This window comes from Aethalodelphis obliquidens, unplaced genomic scaffold (assembly GCF_003676395.1).
Source record: "Aethalodelphis obliquidens isolate GAN/ISIS:26980383/991018 unplaced genomic scaffold, ASM367639v1 scaffold98, whole genome shotgun sequence".
NCBI classification, from domain to species: Eukaryota; Metazoa; Chordata; class Mammalia; order Artiodactyla; family Delphinidae; genus Aethalodelphis; species Aethalodelphis obliquidens.
Window position 1 is genome coordinate 1,504,473 of NW_020838042.1, and position 20,596 is coordinate 1,525,068.

At 39.3% G+C, this 20,596-nt stretch overlaps 1 protein-coding gene across 4 annotated transcripts in view; it reads right to left on the reverse strand.

The window, feature by feature from the left end:
* Nucleotides 1-20,596, reverse strand: part of DMD (dystrophin) — a 2,234,319-nt gene that overhangs the window by 618,848 nt on the left and 1,594,875 nt on the right. For all 4 annotated transcript variants that reach the window (XM_027096086.1, XM_027096084.1, XM_027096085.1 and 1 more), the window contains one exon: nucleotides 20,425-20,542. In XM_027096086.1, the coding sequence (XP_026951887.1) occupies nucleotides 20,425-20,542 (118 nt within the window). The remainder of the gene's footprint in view (nucleotides 1-20,424; nucleotides 20,543-20,596) is intronic.

Genomic DNA, 20,596 nt, shown 5'->3' on the forward strand with positions numbered 1-20,596 from the left:
ATGCACAGAAAACTCTTACATTCCTATACACTAATGATGAAAAATCTGACAGAGAAATTAATGAAACACTCCCATTTACCACTGTGACAAAAAGAATAAAATACATAGGAATAAACCCACCTAGGGAGACAAAGGACCTGTATGCAGAAAACTGTAAGACACTGATGAACGAAATTAAAGATGATACAAACAGATGGAGAGATATACCATGTTCTTGGATTGGAAGAATCAACATTGTGAAAATGACTCTACTACCCAAAGCAATCTACAGATTCAACGCAATCCCTATCAAATTACCAATGGCATTTTTTACGGAACTAGAACAAAAAATCTTAAAATTTGTATGGAAACACAAGAGACCCCGAATAGCCAAATCAGTCTTTTTTTTTTTTTTTTTGGGTAGGAACCTCTATTATTTTCTTTTCAAGTTTAAACACTGAAAACATTCAAGGATAAATCTCTCTCTAAAATACCTATAAGTCATTGCCAAACTTTATAAACTATGAAGGGGGGAATTTTATAAGAAATTACTAGGCTGACTTAGTTTGGTGCACAGCACTACATTTACACAGCATTTAACCTAGAGATGAGGGTATATCAAAGACTATGGTAATAAACATTAACTTCTTCTGAAAAGTGTTTAATGTTTCTCTTGTACAGTTTTTATGTTCACTTTTGCATTATGTCATTTAATGAGATTATGTTCTAGTTAGAGTTTTTTTTTTTCATTTTAACATCTTTATTGGAGTATAATTGCTTTACAATGGTATGTTAGTTTCAGCTTCACGACAAAATGGATCAGTTATATATATACATATGTGCCCATATCTCTTCCCGCTTGCGTCTCCCTCCCTTCCACCCTCCCTATCCCACCCCTCCAGGCGGTCACAAAGCACCGAGCTGATCTCCCTGTGCTATGCGGCTGCTTCCCACTAGCTATCTACCTTACGTTTGGTAGTGTATATATATCCATGCCTCTCTCTCGCTTTGTCACAGTTTACCCTTCCCCCTCCCCATATCCTCAAATCCATTCTCTAGTAAGTCTGTGTCTTTATTCCTGTTTCACCCCTAGGTTTTTCATGACATTTTTTCCCTTAAATTCCATATATATGTGTTAGCATACGGTATTTGTCTCTCTCTTTCTGACTTACTTCACTCTGTATGACAGACTCTAGGTCTATCCACCTCATTACAAATAGCTCAATTTCGTTTCTTTTTATGGCTGAGGAATATTCCATTGTATATATGTGCCACATCTTCTTTATCCATTCATCCGATGATGGACACTTAGGTTGTTTCCATCTCTGGGCTATTGTAAATAGAGCTGCAATGAACATTTTGGTACATGACTCTTTTTGAATTATGGTTTTCTCAGGGTATATGCCCAGTAGTGGGATTGCTGGGTCATATGGTAGTTCTATTTGTAGCTTTTTAAGGAACCTCCATACTGTTCTCCACAGTGGCTGTATCAATTTACATTCCCTCCAACAGTGAAAGAGGGTTCTCTTTTCTCCACGCCCTCTCCAGCATTTATTGTTTGTAGATTTTTTCATGATGGCCATTCTGACCGGTGTGAGGTGATATCTCATTGTAGCTGTGATTTGCATTTCTCTAATGATTAGTGATGTTGAGCATTCTCTCATGTGTTTGTTGGCACTCTGTATATCTTCTTTGGAGAAATGTCTATTTAGGTCTTCTGCCCATTTTTGGATTGGGTTGTTTGTTTTTTTGTTATTAAGCTGCATGAGCTGCTTATAAATTTTGGAGATTAATCCTTTGTCAGTTGCTTCATTTGCAAATATTTTCTCCCATTCTGAGGGTTGTCTTTTGGTTTTCTTTATGGTTTCCTTTGCTGCGCAAAAGCTTTTAAGTTTCATTAGGTCCCATTTGTTTATTTTTGTTTTTATTTCCATTTCTCTAGGAGGTGGGTCAAAAAGGATCTTGCTGTGATTTATGTCATAGAGTGTCCTGCCTATATTTTCCTCTAAGAGTTTGATAGTTTCTGGCCTTACATTTAGGTCTTTAATCCATTTTGAGCTTATTTTTGTGTATGGTGTTAGGGAGTGATATAATCTCATACTTTTACATGTACCTGTCCAGTTTTCCCAGCACCACTTACTGAAGAGGCTGTCCTTTCTCCACTGTACATTCCTGCCTCCTTTATCAAAGATAAGGTGACCATATGTGCGTGGGTTTATCTCTGGGCTTTCTAACCTGTTCCACTGATCTATGTTTCTGTTTTTGTGACAGTACCATACTGTCTTGATTACTGTAGCTTTGTAATATAGTCTGAGGCCAGGAAGCCTGATTCCTCCACCTCCGTTTTTCGTTCTCAAGATTGCTTTGGCTATTCGGGGTCTTTTGTGTTTCCATACAAATTGTGAAATTTTTTGTTCTAGTTCTGTGAAAAATGCCAGTGGTAGTTTGATAGGGTGCATTGAATCTGTAGATTGCTTTGGGTAGTAGAGTCATTTTCACAATGTTGATTCTTCCAATCCAAGAACATGGTATATCTCTCCATCTGTTTGTATCATCTTTAATTTCTTTCATCAGTGTCTTATAATTTTCTGCATACAGGTCTTTTGTGTCCTTAGGTAGGTTTATTCCTAGATATTTTATTCTTTTTGTTGCAGTTGTAAATGGGAGTGTTTTCTTGATTTCACTTTCAGATTTTTCATCCTTAGTGTATAGGAATGCCAGAGATTTCTGTGCATTAATTTTGTATCCTGCTACTTTACCAAATTCATTGATTAGCTCTAGTAGTTTTCTGGTAGCATCTTTAGGATTCTCTATGTATACTATCATGTCATCTGCAAACAGTGACAGCTTTACTTCTTCTTTTCCAATTTGGATTCCTTTTATTTCCTTTTCTTCTCTGATTGCTGTGGCTAAAACTTCCAAAACTATGTTGAATAAGAGTGGTGAGAGTGGGCAACCTTGTCTTGTTCCTGATCTTAGTGGAAATGCTTTCAGTTTTTCATCATTCAGGACGATGTTGCCTGTGGGTTTGTCATATATGGCCTTTATTATGTTTAGGAAAGTTCCCTCTATGCCCAGTTTCTGCAGGGTTTTTATCATAAATTGGTGTTGAATTTTGTCAAAAGCTTTCTCTGCATCTATTGAGATGATCATATGGTTTTTCTCCTTCAGTATGTTAATATGGTGTATCACGCTGATTGATTTGCGTATATTGAAGAATCCTTGCATTCCTGGAATAAACTCCACTTGATCATGGTGTATGATCCGTTTAATGTGCTGTTGGATTCTGTTTGCTAGTAGTTTGTTGAGGATTTTTGCATCTATGTTCATCAGTGATATTGGCCTGTAGTTTTCTTTCTTTGTGACATCCTTGTCTGGTTTTGGTATCAGGGTGATGGGGGCCGCGTAGAATGAGTTTGGGAGTGTTGCTCCCTCTGCTCTATTTTGGAAGAGTTTGAGAAGGATAGGTGATAGCTCTTCTCTAAATGTTTGATAGAATTTGCCTGTGAAGCCATCTGGTCCTGGGCTTTTGCCTGTTGTAAGATTTTTAATTACAGTTTCAATTTCAGTGCTTGTGATTGGTCTGTTCATATTTTCTGTTTCTTCCTGATTCAGTCTTGGCAGGTTGTGCCTTTCTAATAATTTGTTCATTTCTTCCAGGTTGTCCATTTTATTGGCATAGAGTTGCTTGTAGTAATCTCTCATGATCTTTTGTATTTCTGCAGTGTCAGTTGTTACTTCTCCTTTTTCATTTCTAATTCTATTGATTTCAGTCTTCTCCCTTTTTTTCTTGATGAGTCTGGCTAATGGTTTATCAATTTTGTTTATCCTTTCAAATAACCAGCTTTTAGTTTTATTGATCTTTGCTATTGTTTCCTTCATTTCTTTTTCATTTATTTCTGATCTGAATTTTATGATTTCTTTCCTTCTGCTAACTTCGGGGTTTTTTTGTTCTTCTTTCTCTAATTGCTTTAGGTGCAAGGTTAGGTTGTTTATTCGAGATGTTTCCTGTTTCTTAAGGTAGGATCGTATTGCTATAAACTTCCCTCTTAGAACTGCTTTTGCTGCATCCCATAGATTTTGAGTTGTCGTGTCTCCATTGTCCTTTGTTTCTAGGTATTTTTTGATTTCCTCTTTGATTTCTTCAGTGATCACTTCGTTATTAAGTAGTGTATTGTTTAGCTTCCATGTGTTTGTATTTTTTACAGATCTTTTCCTGTAATTGATATCTAGTCTCATAGCGTTGTGGTCGGAAAAGATACTTGATATGATTTCAATTTTCTTAAATTTACCAAGGCTTGATTTGTGACCCAAGATATGATCTATCCTGGAGAATGTTCCATGAGCACTTGAGAAAAATGTGTATTCTGTTGTTTTTGGATGGAATGTCCTATAAATATCAATTAAGTTCATCTTGTTTAATGTATCATTTAAAGCTTCTGTTTCCTTATTTATTTTCATTTTGGATGATCTGTCCATTGGTGAAAGTGGGGTGTTAAAGTCCCCTACTATGAATGTGTTACTGTCGATTTCCCCTTTTATGGCTCTCAGTATTTGCCTTATGTATTGAGGTGCTCCTATGTTGGGTGCATAAATATTTACAATTGTTATATCTTCTTCTTGGATTGATCCCTTGATCATTATGTAGTGTCCTTCTTTGTCTCTTCTAATAGTCATTATTTTAAAGTCTATTTTGTCTGATATGAGAATTGCTACTCCAGCTTTCTTTTGATTTCCATTTGCATGAAATACCTTTTTCCATCCCCTTACTTTCAGTCTGTATGTGTCTCTAGGTCTGAAGTGGGTCTCTTGTAGACAGCAAATATATGCGTCTTGTTTTTGTATCCATTCAGCCAGTCTGTGTCTTTTGGTAGGAGCATTTAGTCCATTTACATTTAAGGTAATTATCGATATGTATGTTCCCATTCCCATTTTCTTAATTGTTTTGGGTTTGTTATTGTAGGTCTTTTCCTTCTTTTGTGCTTCTTGCCTAGAGAAGTTCCTTTAGCAGTTGTTGTAGAGCTGGTTTGGTGGTGCTGAACTCTCTCAGCTTTTGCTTGTCTGTAAAGGTTTTAATTTCTCCATCAAATCTGAATGAGATCCTTGCTGGGTAGAGTAATCTTGGTTGCAGGTTTTTCTCCTTCAACACTTTCAGTATGTCCTGCCACTCCCTTCTGGCTTGCAGAGTTTCTGCTGAAAGATCAGCTGTTAACCTTATGGGGATTCCCTTGTGTGTTATTTGTTGTTTTTCCCTTGCTGCTTTTAATATGCTTTCTTTGTATTTAATTTTTGGTGGTTTGATTAATCTGTGTCTTGGTGTATTTCTCCTTGGATTTATCCTGTATGGGACTCTCTGTGCTTCCTGGACTTGATTAACTATTTCCTTTCCCATATTAGGGAAGTTTTCAACTATAATCTCTTCAAATATTTTCTCAGTCCCTTTCTTTTTCTCTTCTTCTTCTGGAACCCTGTAATTCGAATGTTGGTGCGTTTAATGTTGTCCCAGAGGTCTCTGAGACTGTCTTCAGTTCTTTTCATTCTTTTTTCTTTATTCCGCTGCATTAGTTATTTCCACTATTTTATCTTCCAGGTCACTTATCCGTTCTTCTGCTTCAGTTATTCTGCTATTGATCCCATTTAGAGTATTTTTCATTTCATTTATTGTGCTGTTCATCATTGTTTGTTTCATCTTTAGTTCTTCTAGGTCCTTGCTAATTGTTTCTTGCATTTTGTCTATTCTATTTCCAAGATTTTGGATCATCTTTACTATCATTATTCTGAATTCTTTTTCAGGTTGACTGCCTATTTCCTCTTCATTTGTTAGGTCTGGTGGGTTTTTATCTTGCTCCTTCATCTGCTGTGTGTTTTTCTGTCTTTTCATTTTGCTTATCTTACTGTGTTTGGGGTCTCCTTTTTGCAGGCTGCAGGTTCATAGTTCCCGTTGTTTTTAGTGTCTGTCCCCAGTGGCTAAGGTTGGTTCAGTGGGTTGTGTAGGCTTCCTGGTGGAGGGTACTAGTGCCTGTGTTCTGGTGGATGAGGCTGGATCTTGTCTTTCTGGTGGGCAGGTCCACGTCTGGTGGTGTGTTTTGGGGTGTCTGTAGACTTATTATGATTTTGGGCAGCCTCTCTGCTAATGGGTGGGGTTGTGTTCCTGTCTTGCTAGTTGTTTCGCATAGGATGTCCAGCACTGTAGCTTGCTGGTCGTTGAGTGAAGCTGGGTGCTGGCATTGAGATGGAGATCTCTGGGACATTTTCGCTGTTTGATATTATGTGCAGCTGGGAGGCCTCTTGTGGACCAGTGTCCTGAAGTTGGCTCTCCCACCTTAGAGGCACAGCAGTAACTCCTGGCTGCAGCACCAAGAGCCTTTCATCCACACGGCTCCTTAATTTGGGATGATTCGTTGTCTTTTCATGTATTCCGCAGATGCAGGGTACCTCAAGTTGATTGTGGAGATTTAATCCGCTGCTTCTGAGGCTGCTGGGAGAGATTTCCCTTTCTCTTCTTTGTCCTCACAGCTCCCAGTGGCTGAGCTTTGGATTTGGCCCCACCTGTGTGTGTAGGTCGCCGGAGGGCGTCTGTTCTTTGCTCAGAGAGGACGGGGTTAAAGGAGCCGCTGATTCGGAGGCTCTGGCTCACTCAGGCCGGGGGTAGGGAGGGTCACGGAGTGCGGGGTGGGCCTGCGGCGGCAGAGGCCGACGTGACTTTGCCAGCCTGAGGCGCGCCGTGCGTTCTCCCGGGGGAGTTGTCCCTGGATCCTGGGACCCTGGCAGTGGTGGGCTGCACAGGCTTCCCGGAAGGGGGGTGTGGATAGTGACCTGTGCTCGCACACAGGCTTCTTGGTGGCGGCAGCAGCGGCCTTAGCATCTCATGTCTGTCTCTGGGGTCCGCACTTTTAGCTGCGGCTCGCGCCCGTCTCTGGAGCTCCCTTAAGCAGCGCTCTTAATCCCCTCTCCTCGCGCACCACGAAACAAAGAGGGAAGAAAAAGTCTGTTGCCTCTTCGGCAGGTCCAGACTTTTCCCAGGACTCCGTCCCGGCTAGCCGCGGTGCACTAACGCCCTGAAGGCTGTGTTCACGCAGCCAACTCCAGTCCTCTCTCGGTGCTCCAACCGAAGCCGGAGCCTCAGTTCCCAGCCCCGCCCGCCCCGGCGGGCGAGCAGACAAGCGTCTCGGCTGGTGAGTGCCGGTCGGCCCCGATCCTCTGCGCTGGAATCTCTCCGCTTTGCCCTCCGCAACCCTGTTGCTGTGCTCTCCTCCGCGGCTTCGAAGTTCCCCCACTCCGTCACCTGCAGTCTCCGCCCGCGAAGGGGCTTCCTAGTGTGTGGACACTTTTCCTCCTTCACAGCTCCCTCCCGCTGGTGCAGGACCCGTCCCTATCCTTTTGTCTCTGTTTATTTTTTCTTTTGCCCTAACCAGGTACATGGGGGGTTCCTTGCCTTTTGCGAGGTCTGAGGTCTTCTGCCAGCGTTCAGTAGGTGCTCCGTAGGAGTTGTTCCACGCGTAGATGTATTTCTGGTGTATCTGTGGGGAGGAAGGTGATCTCCGCGTCTTACTCTTCCGCCATCTTCCCGGAAGTCGCCAAATCAGTCTCGAAGACTTCTTTGAGGAGCGGGAGGACTCAGACTCCCTGACTTCAGACTATACTACAAAGCTACAGTCATCAAGACAATATGGTACTGGCACAAAAACAGAAACATATCTCAATGGAACAAGATAGAAAGCCCAGAGATAAACCCACGCACTGATGGTCAACTAATCTATGACAAAGGAGGCAAGGATATACAATGGAGAAAAGACAGTCTCTTCAGTAAGTGGTGCTGGGAAAACTGGACAGCTACATGTAAAAGAATGAAGTGAGAACACTCTCTAACACCATACACAAAAATAAACTCAAAATGGATTCAAGACCTAAGTTTAAGACCGGACACTATAAAACTCTTAGAGGAAAACATAGGAAGAACACTCTTTGACATAAATCACAGCAAGGTCTTTTTTGATCTATCTCCTAGAGTAATGGAAATAAAAACAAAAATAAACAAATGGGACCTAATGAAAGTTAAAATCTTGCACAGCAAAGGAAACCAGAAACAAGACGAAAAGACAACCCTCAGAATGGGAGAAAATATTTGCAAACAAATCAACGGACAAAGGATTAATCTCCAAAATATATAAACAGCTCATGCAGCTCAATATTAAAAAAAAACCCAATTCAAAAATGGGCAGAAGACCTAAATAGACATTTCTCCAAAGAAGACATACAGATGGCCAAGAAGCACATGAAAAGCTGCTCAACATCACTAATTATTACAGAAATGCAAATCAAAGCTACAATGAGGTATCACCTCACACCAGTCAGAATGGGCATCATCAGAAAATCTACAAACAACAAATGCTGGACAGGGTGTGGAGAAAAGGGAACCCTCTTGCCCTGTTGGTGGGAATGTAAATTGATACAGCCACTATGGAGAACAGTATGGAGGTTCCTTAAAAAACTAAACATAGAATTACCATATGATCCAGCAATCCCACTGCTGGGCATATACCCTGAGAAAACTATAATTCAAAAAGACACATGCACCCCAATGTTCATTGCAGCACTATTTACAATAGCCAGGTGATGGAAGCAACCTAAATGCCCATCAACAGACAAATGGATAAAGCAGTTGTGGTACATATATACAATGGAATATTACTCAGCCCTAAAAAGGAATGAAATTGGGTCATTTGTTGAGACGTGGATGGATCTAGAGACTGTCATACAGAGTGAATTAAGTCAGAAAGAGAAAAACAAATATCGTATATTAACGCATGTACGTGGAACCTAGAAAAATGGTACAGATGAACCGGTTTGCAGGGCGGAAGTTAAGACACAGATGTAGAGAACAAACGTATGGACACCAAGGGGGGAAAGCTGTGGGGGGGTGGGGATGGTGGTGGGATGAATTGGGCGATTAGGACTGAGATGTTTATGCTGATGTGTATAAAATTGATGACTCATAAGAAACTGCTGTGTAAAAAAATAATAAGTTAAATTAAAAAATTTAAAAAAACTAATACTCAACTTTCTTTGGGTTATTTGTATGGATATATGTTAATATAAATGTTTCAGACATTACATGCAATTCCTAAAAATCTTGTATGTTCTGGTATAATGTTATAAGTCATAATTCTAGTTATTATTTTAAAACGCGTATCTCAGAAATAACTAAATTTCCTTGTCAATTGCATTACCATGAACTTTCATCAAATCTTTAACCATGGTCATTTTTAAGTCTTTTGTCATTTACAGACAGTTCTGGGTGTACTCTGATGCTTTTGCAAATATGTTCCTATAAAAGGGTTTCATCTTCAAGGAATTCATGGAAAAGTTTGACAAGCACAGGTTTCTGGTAACTGACTATACTGCTGAACTGAATGAATAAGCATTTTCAGAACTCTAATGGAAAACTGATGAATTCATAAAAGTGCTAACAAAAGATCAAGATGAAAAAAAATTAATTACATGGTACTGAGTGAACTGATGAGGATGATTATAATTTTTGTGACTTTCTGTTTGTAAAAAAAAAAAAAGACTATACAGTAGCTGGAAACCATAAAAACAGAATGTCCTGCATAAATATTTTTGCTTTATCTTAATACTGAATAAAATATCATAAAGCATTTCATTCAGAAAATCTTGATGTAGAACCTATTTTTTTCCCAAGGCCCTTGACTGGAATTTAAGAGAATCAGCACTCTCAGTGAAGGAAAATTTCTTGAGCAAGTACTAAATATTCTGTGTATAGACAGAAGAACAATTTTCAATCTTCATGTACCCATTTTCTAAACGTAAAAAACTCTTACACTTATAGCGGGGCTCTGTCATTGTTGATACCTAGCAGACCTAATGGAACTGTCAAAGATGAAGATAGCTGAATGTGATGGACTGAATGTTTGTGTCTCCCAAATTTTCACATGCTGAATGAAGCCTTAATGCCCAGGGTGATGGTATTTGGAGATGGGGCCTTTAGGAAGTAATTAAGTTTAGATGAGGTCAGGAGGGTCGGTCCTCATGACAGGACTAGTGTTCTTATTAGAAGATGGAGAGAGCAGAGCTTTCTGCTCTCTGAGAATTGGCCCTCTGCAAGCTAGGAAGGGGCTCTCACCAGGAACCGAATCTGCTGGTACTTTCATCTTGGACTTCGCAGCCTCCAGAACTGTGAGAAATAAATGTCTATTATATAATCTACACAGTCTACAGTATTTTGTCACAGCAGCCCAAGATGGCCAAGACACTGTTATTTTTGTAGTGATTTGCCATTTGAAAAGGGCTTTTCCTGATGTCACTCCACTTAATCCTAATAGCAATCTGGTACAGAAGGCATCAGGGGCCCAATTTTACAGATGAGGAAACAAAGGGTCAGAGAGACTAAATAATTTGCCAAGGGTCCTGTTGTCATTAAACAGCAGAGCCAGGACTTAAAGCACATCTTCCCATCTTAGATTCATTGCTTTTAGCACCACATTACTCTTAGAATGAAACTAAGGAAAGACATTCTTACGTGTTTGTCTCACAAACATAAAAGTAATCGTCATCCTCATCCCACAACCAACTGCTAGCTGCCTAGGTCGTTCTGGTAGGCCTCCAAAACTCAAGAGCTTTCTTTCCAAAACCCATATTCTCCATGTGGAGCTAGGCTGAGTGGATCTGAGATAATTATCAACATGTCAAGCAGCTACAGAAAAGTCTTGGTGGGTTATAGTATGAATTCTGAGGCTAGGCCACAAACGGCATTACAGCTTCTGCCTTGTACTCCTGCTTTACTTATTCTTGAAGCCAGCCACAAAGTTGCGGGAATACTCAAGCAGTCCCATGGAGAAGCTCATGTAGAGAAGAACCAGCTAGACGGCACCACCTCACAAACAGCATGAGTGAGCCACCTTGGGAGTGAATCCTCCAGCCCCAGTCAAGCTTTCACATGACTGCAGCCCCAGGTGACTACTGTCTGCAACCTCACGAGAAATCCCCAAGACAGAACTACTCAACCAAGTCACTTGTGATTTCCTGACCTAGAGAACCTGTGAGAGGTAATAAATGATTGTTGCCGTTTTAAGGCATTAAGTTTTGGGGTTGTTTTGCAGCAGTAGGTAACCACAAACTCCTTTTCTTGGCTAAAGTAGAATGAGCCCAGCTCTGTCCTTTGCATGTAGAAAGTTCACAACCCATTAATCCTCCTTACTTCATGAATGCTTCCCTTAAGGCAGGTACAGCAGAATAAAGACTAGTGGCAAACAAGTTGTTACGCTGCTTCAAATGATTAATGAGGGCATTTGTTAAAGAAAGAAATGGTAGATCTCAAATAACCCCTACACTCTTCCAACACCTGAGGAGAGGTGAGGGAATCTTTTAGGAGCAGCCCATAGCACATATCTAACCCTTGGCTTAGATTCGTCTAAAGTGCATGGTACACCAGGGAGTAACAGCCCTCCCTATGCCCGGAGGTACCAAAATATAAGAGGAATTCAGGTCTTTAGTTGCAATGCCCCAATATGCCATAAGATGAAAATGCTAGTCTATGAAAACCTGGAATTCCCCCTGTGAGCACATCTCTTTCTGTTCTGTATTTGTCTTATCAGCTCACTTTGTCTGAGTGTGAGATTCTTTATATTTATTCATCATCATCTTTATTCTATTATACCATAAAGAAAAAAATCATTTTATTTAATTGGTTTATTTATTTAATAGTTACGTTCATCGTATTCAGTTTTTTAAACTGAATAGAGTGAATGGAACATTTGCTAATCCAAATCTGTCCCCTTAGAAAGAAACATAATGAAAAAACCAAGCAATTTGGGCTTCCCTGGTGGCGCAGTGGTTAAGAATCTGCCTGCCAATACAGGGGACACAGGTTCGAGCCCTGGTCCGGGAGGATCCCGCGTGCTGCGGAGCAACTAAGTTCATGCGCCACAACTACTGAGCCGGTGTGCCACAACTACTGATCCTGTGCTCTAGAGCCCATGCTCTGCAACAAGAGAAGCCACCACAATGAGAAGTCCATGCACTGCAACGAAGAGTAGCTCCCGCTCTCTGCAACTAGAGGAAGCCCGCGCACAGCAACGAAGACCCAATGCAGTCAAAAATAAATAAAATAAATTTTTAAAAAAAGCAATTAGTAGAAAACACTATTTATGTTCATAATTGTAGCTACATCACTTTAAATAAAATTTATTTATTTTTCCGATTACATGATCACCTGAAAGATTAATAATATAATTATTATATAGTCTATATTATATATATTATATAGTCATGGCAGCTAATTTGGATTTTAAATCCTTTTCAAATATATTTTGATATTAATCTCCTATAAAATTAAAAATGAGATACATTAAAATAAAATTATTTCATCATAGATATTTAGTATTAGTTTAACACAATATAAGAAAAATTCTATAAAGAAAAACACACCTGTTTTTTATAGGTAAAAAAATTTAATGCATGAGTTATAATTACTCTAATGGAGCTCTGAAACTTATCAAGATGTTAAAGATCATTTCTATTTTTTTTTCCATTTTTAATATATATTTCCAGGTACCCTATTGAATGGATACTAATGAAAATTAAAGGAATCATGAAATTTATATGTGAAGAAACACATGGCACTATGAACCTCACTGTGATGGTAAATTTTATATGTCAACTTGGCTAGACAATGTATCCCAGTTACTTAAGCATCACCCTAGAGGTTTCTGTAAAGGTATTTTTTAGATGTGACTAACATTTAAATCTGTAGATTCTGAGTAAAGCAGATTAGCCTCCATAATGTGGGAGGGCCTCATCCAATCAGTTGAAGTCCTTAAAAGAAAAGACTGAGATCCCCAGAAACGGAAAAAAATTCTGCCTCCAGACGGCCTTTGGACTCAAGACTGTAGTATCAACTCTTTTCTAAGTATCCATCCTGCTGGTGTGCCCTGAAGACTTCATACTTCCCAGTTCCCACAGTGGCATGAGCCAATTCCTTAAAATCCCTCTCTCTTTTGCTCTTTATGAGTGTGTGTGCATTAAATAAACATAAATAAGTATATAAATAAATATATATGCATATATATTATACATATAGAGAGAGAGAGAGAGAGCGCGAGAGAGAGAGCGCGAGAGAGAGCGAGAGAGAGCGAGAGCGAGCATGCTAGCTCTCTGGAGAATGCTAACTAAGATACTTACTATTCCTAGCAAATAACAACAGTGGAAGAAAAGATTAATAATAATAATAAGGGCTTCCCGGGTGGCGCAGTGGTTAAGAATCTGCCTGCCAATGCGGGGGAAATGGGTTTGAGCACTGGTCCTGGAAGATCCCACATGCCGGGGAGCAACTAAGCCCATGCGCTACAGCTGAGCCTGTGCTCTAGAGCCACAACTACTAAAGTCCTCGAGCCTACAGCCTGTGCTCTGAAACAAGAGAAGCTACTGCAATGAGAAGCCCGCACAACCCAACGAAGACCCAAAGCAGCCAAAAGCAAATAAATAAATAAATTTTAAAAATAATAGAATGTAGTAAAACTCTTATTTTTGTAGTAGGATTGAGGAAGTGATATTTCGTTTAACCCTTGGTATAACACTGAAGTCCACTGCACCAAAACTTACACTATTAGACTGGTTGGATTGCAGAAGATACAGAAAACAAAATACAGTGCATAACCTATAAACTCACTCTTCAGTGTGTGTTTGTCTAAATGCACCTATATTGCAAGTTGCCACTGGGAGGGGTGGTGCTAACTCTTCTTATCAATATATTCCTTAAATGTAAGACAAGTTCCAGGCTCTTCCTTAGGCCTGCTTTTTTTTTTCACCTGACACCCCATCTCTATGCAAGCTTAACCACTCCAGGTAACTTCCAAATCTGTGTAGAAATAACTTCACCCCTGAAATCTCCTCTTGTGTTTTCAACCATTTCTCATTCTGGACATCAGCTATATCTTAGACACATTATTTTATCACCCATAATCAACTCCTTTTCCTGAGTTTGTCTCTGGTTATATTACCATCTTCCAAAGAACTGAATCTCAAAATCTTAAGAGGTAAGCACTCTCTTAGATCTTCAATTCCACACATCCAGTCAATGTCCAAATACTGTTAATTCTAGCTGCACTGCATATCTTAATTCAGTTCTTTCTTTTCACTCCACTGACACTGCTCTAGCTCAGGCTCTCGTGGCTCCTAACTGCTCTCACTGACTTCATTTCCTGCCTTATCCTCCACAACGTATGTGCTCACACTCACACTCACACACATACACACACACACACACACAGACACACACTCCTACAAATTCATCTGTCACACCATTGCTAACCTAAGTCTAATTATGTATTCTCCTGTCACCCTTTCCTGAAATATCCTTCCCTCTCCAACCTCTTTCTACTTTACAACATACTAATCAAATTTATGATTTTTAGACAAAATTTAACCTCCTGGGAGCATTCCAGGACCCCCTCATTCAGATCCAATCTCCCTTTCTCTTGCACGCTCTGTCCGCATTTTGTAATACTTCTCTACAGAAGTACTTACCGTAGACTGCCTTGCCCGGATATACTTGTTCAAGTACCCACATTTGATTGTTAGCTCTTTTAAGACAAAGGCTGAATCATTCCTCCCTGTATCCCCTCCATCACCTCTGATGTTAACTTGCACAGAGGAAGCATTCAAATATTTACTGAACTGAACTCTTGGGTTGCCAGCGGCATCCTGGTGGATGTAAACTTTGAGAGCTGCTTGTAGTTATAACAGGCTGACAGCGGGTGCTAGATGTCAAAAGAAGGAAATTTATATGGTTGACTCCACTTCTTCTAAAATAAGCAACTCTCTACTAGACAATACCTGAGAGGAAGATATTGGCTGGCATTTCATTAGCAATAGAGATTTCATAAAAATGTGGAGAATAACAGTCTTTTTATTTCACCATGAAGCATTTCTTACATTTGGTTGCAGCAATGAATGATGGGTTGACAAAGCTGCCAAAGAACTGTCAGTTAATTCAGAAATCCTGTGAGAGTGTTTTTATTCTCATACAGTAGAGCATTCTCCTCTCTACAGCCCTGTACACCAGCTCTTTAAGCAATACGATACAAATTCATTCTCTTAAAATTTATATGATGTCACCAAATTTCTCAAAGAATTTTGGACTAGTTTGAAAAAGCCTTTGCTGAAAAAATAATTTTAAAAGAAACAACTCTGTTAACACTTGGTATTTTGTTTTAGAAATTCCACCCTTGTGTTAGATAATAAAAGGCCATATATTATTTTCCCTTCATGTTCTCCCAGCTCCAGTTCCTCTGTACCAGATTCATCTCATCTTGATAGTATCTACCATTTAATGAGCATCTAATATGCGCCAGGTCTTCACTTTAGAAACATCATGTAATTTTATCTTTATAATCACCCTACCAGCTTAAGTGTTATTATTATCCCCACATGACAGATGACGGAACCATGGCTTAGAGAAGTGAATCTACTTGGTCAAGGTTGAACAGCTAATAGATTACTGAGGTCCACTATCCTGCACATTTCCAACACATGTGAGAGACAATCCTATAATTAGACTTGCAAATACATAGAAGACAACAATATAAATGGGAGCAGTAAAACGTTATATTCATATTATAGTAAACTGAGGTCACTCCTAAAATTTTAAGTTCTCAAATAAGTATTTCTTTCTACTTTTTGACTAACAAGCCCTTACTATTTGATGTGCGTCAGGCTTTAGAATTATATAGACACCAGTTTAAATCCTAGTCCCTCACATGACATTTTACTAGGACCCCAGGCATGTTATTTAAGCTCTCTGAGCTTCAGTTTTCTGTCTCTATAATAATGCCCACCTCCTAAGGTTACAGTAAATACTGAAAAGGAAATAGCTTACATCAATTGCCTTGCTTTTTGTAGTATCACTCACATGAAGGCTTTTCCAAATATTTGTTTAATTCTACTTATATATCTTATTTCATCTTTTCCAAAGCAACTTTCTCCTTTTGATCTTCTAAAACTCTCTCTCCATTTTTTGTGGGGGGGTGTGGTGGGTAGTGGAAAAATCAGATAGTTACTTAAGAGCTTACTAAATGCTTTAAATGCTCTCCCACTAAGCATTCAAACAACGCAATTAGATTATAATTAAAACAACAAGAGATAACATTCACTGAACTCTTACTATGGCCAGGAGCTAAGCGCTCTTCATGTAATAACTCATTTAATTCTCCCAACCTTGAGGTGGACAGAAGTAATCTTATTTTATAGAGCAGGAAACCAAAATCAGATAGTTTACTGAGATTAGTTGTTTGTTTAGGGTCACAAAGGTACTAAGTGGCCAGCCCAGGCAGCTTGCCCTTAAAACCTATGTGTGCTATTGCCACAGATCTTTAAAATGGTAATGGTGGGGATTAGGGAGGGAGAAGCTACAGAAGCAAGGTTCTCAAATACAAATGTCAGATGAGCCATGCTCACCAATATTATTTGAGGAATAAACAGAACAATAAGAGAGCAGTTCCTTTTTTCCATATCCTCCTTACTGCTATGAGAGGTATTATGGTACTAAGATTTGCAGTCGTAACGGACATGAACATGAGTTTTGCATAATTCAGAAACCTCCAAGGAAGCAATTTTAAATCCTTCTTATCTGTTTTTGATCTCCTGACCTAGCCCTTTTACAGAAGAAAATGACCAGGAATGGATGACACATTCAGCAACTGAAGGAAAATGAGCAGTTTGACCATCAGAAACAGCAAGGAGAAATTTTTACCTGAATGCTCTTAGAGTGAAATTTATTCTTTCACCTAGATTATTACAACATGATTTCCAACAATATAATCACCTGAAAACAACAGATACCATGGAAACAGTTTTATACAGTGAAACATGGTTGGTATTTTGCAGCCCCAGCTACTAGTAGAGAAGAATTGCTTTTTACTGGCCTTTTCTCTTGACAGAATATAATAACTATGTACAGACTTCCCCAACTGTTCAAAGTTATGAACTGGGATTCATCAAGGAGGGAGCCATGTTTCAATATAGTACTATATACTTACTGAATATTTTTCTTTATTTAGCTGATTCCTTTTTAAGTATTTCTAGAAGTTTCAGGGCAATAAAAAAGGAATACTGAAATCTTCAAATAAGAAAATACAATTTTATGAGCAAGTATCTTATTTCTACACGTTCCCTGAAAACCAAATCTATACTAAGAAAAATTCTATTTTGAACATGATTGGAACTTTATGAGTACTCAATCTCCATCCCATTTTATTGATTTCAAATGGAGAGATAAACTGAAGTATAGCAGGGCTGCAAATGACATTGTTTAGATAAACATATCTTGTCAGAATTATCCTGGTACCAGCATTAGAGGCTCCAGGCACATTGAGAACTAAGATTCTGGCTTAGGCTCTAAACAAGAAACATGACATGTCTCAACAGACACCTGATTTTAAGAAAATGCTTTTTTGGACCATTTGAGTTGGAACCTTTCCACTATGCTGCAAATATTCATAAAGGCATTCATTCCTAAAAGACAAAAGCTTAGAAAAGCAGAACTATTCAAATCACTGGATATTAGCAGAGATATACAAAACTGCCCTCCAGTCACTCAGTTTTAATTTACATCATGAAAAAAAGTCGATACAATATTTAAAAAAGATTGCAAGGGATAATGGAAAATGTTTAGACAAAGCTGAATGGATATTGTAAAATAAATGAGTGTTATTTTCCTCTTGGGGGAAAAAAAGAAGGTTTTCTCATTGGTAAAATAACAAATGACTTTCTATATAGTATGTTTGGATTTGTATAAACACCTTAGCCCAATTTCCATATTTCTCAGGCAAGAAACAGAGCACTTAACTGTGTAGTGGGAATCCAGTCTCATAAATCACTCACTCTTTTAGGCCTGTGTGTATCAACCTGGTTGGGGAAGCCTCATGGTTCCAGTCTGAGGGAGGAACATTCTACTATATCAGTTGGACAGCTATCTATGTTGGTCATTACAAGGCAATTTTGCTCTTGTATTGCTGGTTTTAGAAATGGCATTCTATACATTACACAGAAGTGCATTCTTCTTCTCCAAATTAGCTGTGGAAGAGACCGACTAGTTTCTTGCCAAATTAATTTCTCTTCTTCCTGGGCTCAACACTGGACATTATTTTCCAGATTCCCTTGCAGTTAGATGTGGCCATGTGACAAGTTCCAGCCAACAGATTATGAACAAAGTAATGTGTACGACTTCCAGGCCTGGCTCATAATAAATGCCAACGGTCAATACTCGTTCCCCACCTGCCTGTTAAATGCATAACACTTTGATGTTCTGGATACAAAGGTTGGAAGGGGCTTGGGCTCCTGAATGACTTCATTAAGTGCTGCTTACTTTGGAATACACCAGAATAAAAAGTGAACTTATACTGTGGTAAACTACCAAGATTTGAGAGCTTACCTGTTACAGTGGCCACTGCCACCTAACTAATACATTAGCATATATCCAAATACATTGTTTAATCAACAATAATTAAAATTTCAAAATCAAGAAGAGTCTAGTTTAATTAATATTCACTACAACTGAAAGGGGAAATGTCTCCAGGAAGTCAATCAAAACATCCGTAATTGCCGACTGAAACCGTCTTTAGTCCTAGCAGTCCTAGTGATTCAGGTCATTAACAAAAACATCAAAACAAGGTGGGAAGTGGTAAACATTCTGAAAGGAACACACACTTCTAAGCCAGAAAGAGACATCTGCAAATTCTAAGCTCCGTTCTTTGATTATTTTGTAAGCTTGAACAATTTAACCATTCTCAGAAACTGTTTCCTCGTCTATAAAATGGGGATTATGAAATTTAGCTGACAGGATTTTGTAAAGGGTTTACACACACACGCACAAATACACACACCACACACAACATGTACTGCCTGATACCTGGGAGGTACTCAATAAAATAAGAGCTATTATCACTATGTACCTAATAAATGTAAGTATGACTAATAATATTTTCCAAATATTAACCTTCGATTCTGGTCACTCTTTCCCCTCCCCCAACATACTGGCAGCCAGACATTCTGCTTCTACTTCCTTAGGGAAGTGTTGACACAACAGAATGTATATTATGAAGACACAGACTCTTGGTTTTTAAGTTTCAAAAGCCTAGGCCTGGTATAAGACAAAAGCTTAGGAAGGAAAAAAGGATGATTAAACGAAGGTTTTCCCTACCCTTGCACTAGAAAAGATTCCTCTGGATGTGGGAGGGGAAACGAGCGGGCATTGCAGGGGAAGTAAGAAAATTTAATATTGATATGTATCCCTGGAGGGAAAGGAGGTGGAAGGAAGGGAGGAAACCCAGGGAAATCCAAGAGAATCTGATAGCAGAGGTGACCTGGGCCTTATTTCTGAGGAGAGCCTCTGACGAAAACAGGACGGAACTTCCCTCTATCCCTCTTCCTGACCTCATGCACAATCACTCTGAATCATCCCGTATAAAGAAGAGTAGGTGCAATGTCTAGGCACATGGGCCTTAAACAGCCTCTCAAAGTTCCCACCCACCCCAGTATGGCACGAGGAATGGTACAACGATCTCTGATATTACACAATGAGGGCATCCAAGCAGCAGAGAGACGTCTAGATCTGAAAGTGCCACTGCAGACAGGAAACAAAGATGGTCCAGGAAGCAACTCCCTGCTTGAACCAACAACCAAGGATATGAGCAAAGAGAATGGCATCTCCATGGATGCCAGCCCAGATCAATGACAAGTGAGGAGCAAATGTTCTGCCACAGCCATGCTCACCACAGCAGCCCCCCGCTATGCTTTGCGACTACATAAGTCTGGATTGATGAAAATTATATTTTCTCTATTCCAGAGAATTACATTCAGTTATTGAAAGATAACATTATGGACTAAAAATCTTAGTTACAATAGTTTTTTTTTTGTAATTTGAGTTTTTTAATTACTGCAAAATATTGGAGATTTTTTTAAACATCTTTATTGCAGTATAATTGCTTTACAATGGTGTGTTAGTTTCTGCTTTATAACAAAGTGAATCAGTTATACATATATATATGTCCCCATATCTCTTCCCTCTTGCATCTCTCTCCCTCCCACCCTCCCTATCCCACCCCTCTAGGTGGTCACAAAGCACCGAGCTGATCTCCCTGTGCTGTGCGGCTTCTTCCCACTAGCTATCTATTTTACCTTTGGTAGTGTATATATGTCCATGCCCCTCTCTCGCTTTGTCACAGCCTACCCTTCCGGCTCCCCATATCCTCAAGCCCATTCTCTAGTAGGTCTGTGTCTTTATTCCCGTCTTACCCCTACAATAGTTTTAATATACAACTGTTGAGACTATTTTTATAAACGTGATGGAGGTTTATGAACTTAAGTCATTATAGAAACTTTTCGTACATGTTTCCTTAAGTTTCACGTGCCCGTTACGAAAAGACTTACTTCGATCAGTAATGACTGTCCTAGCCTCTTGATTGTTGGTCTTGTTTTTCAAATTCTGGGCAGCAGTAATGAGTTCTTCCAACTGGGGGCGCCTCTGTTCCAAATCCTGCAGTGTTGCCTGAAGGAACAGATATAACAATATTGAGGTTCTCCAGCACTGTGCATTCCTTTA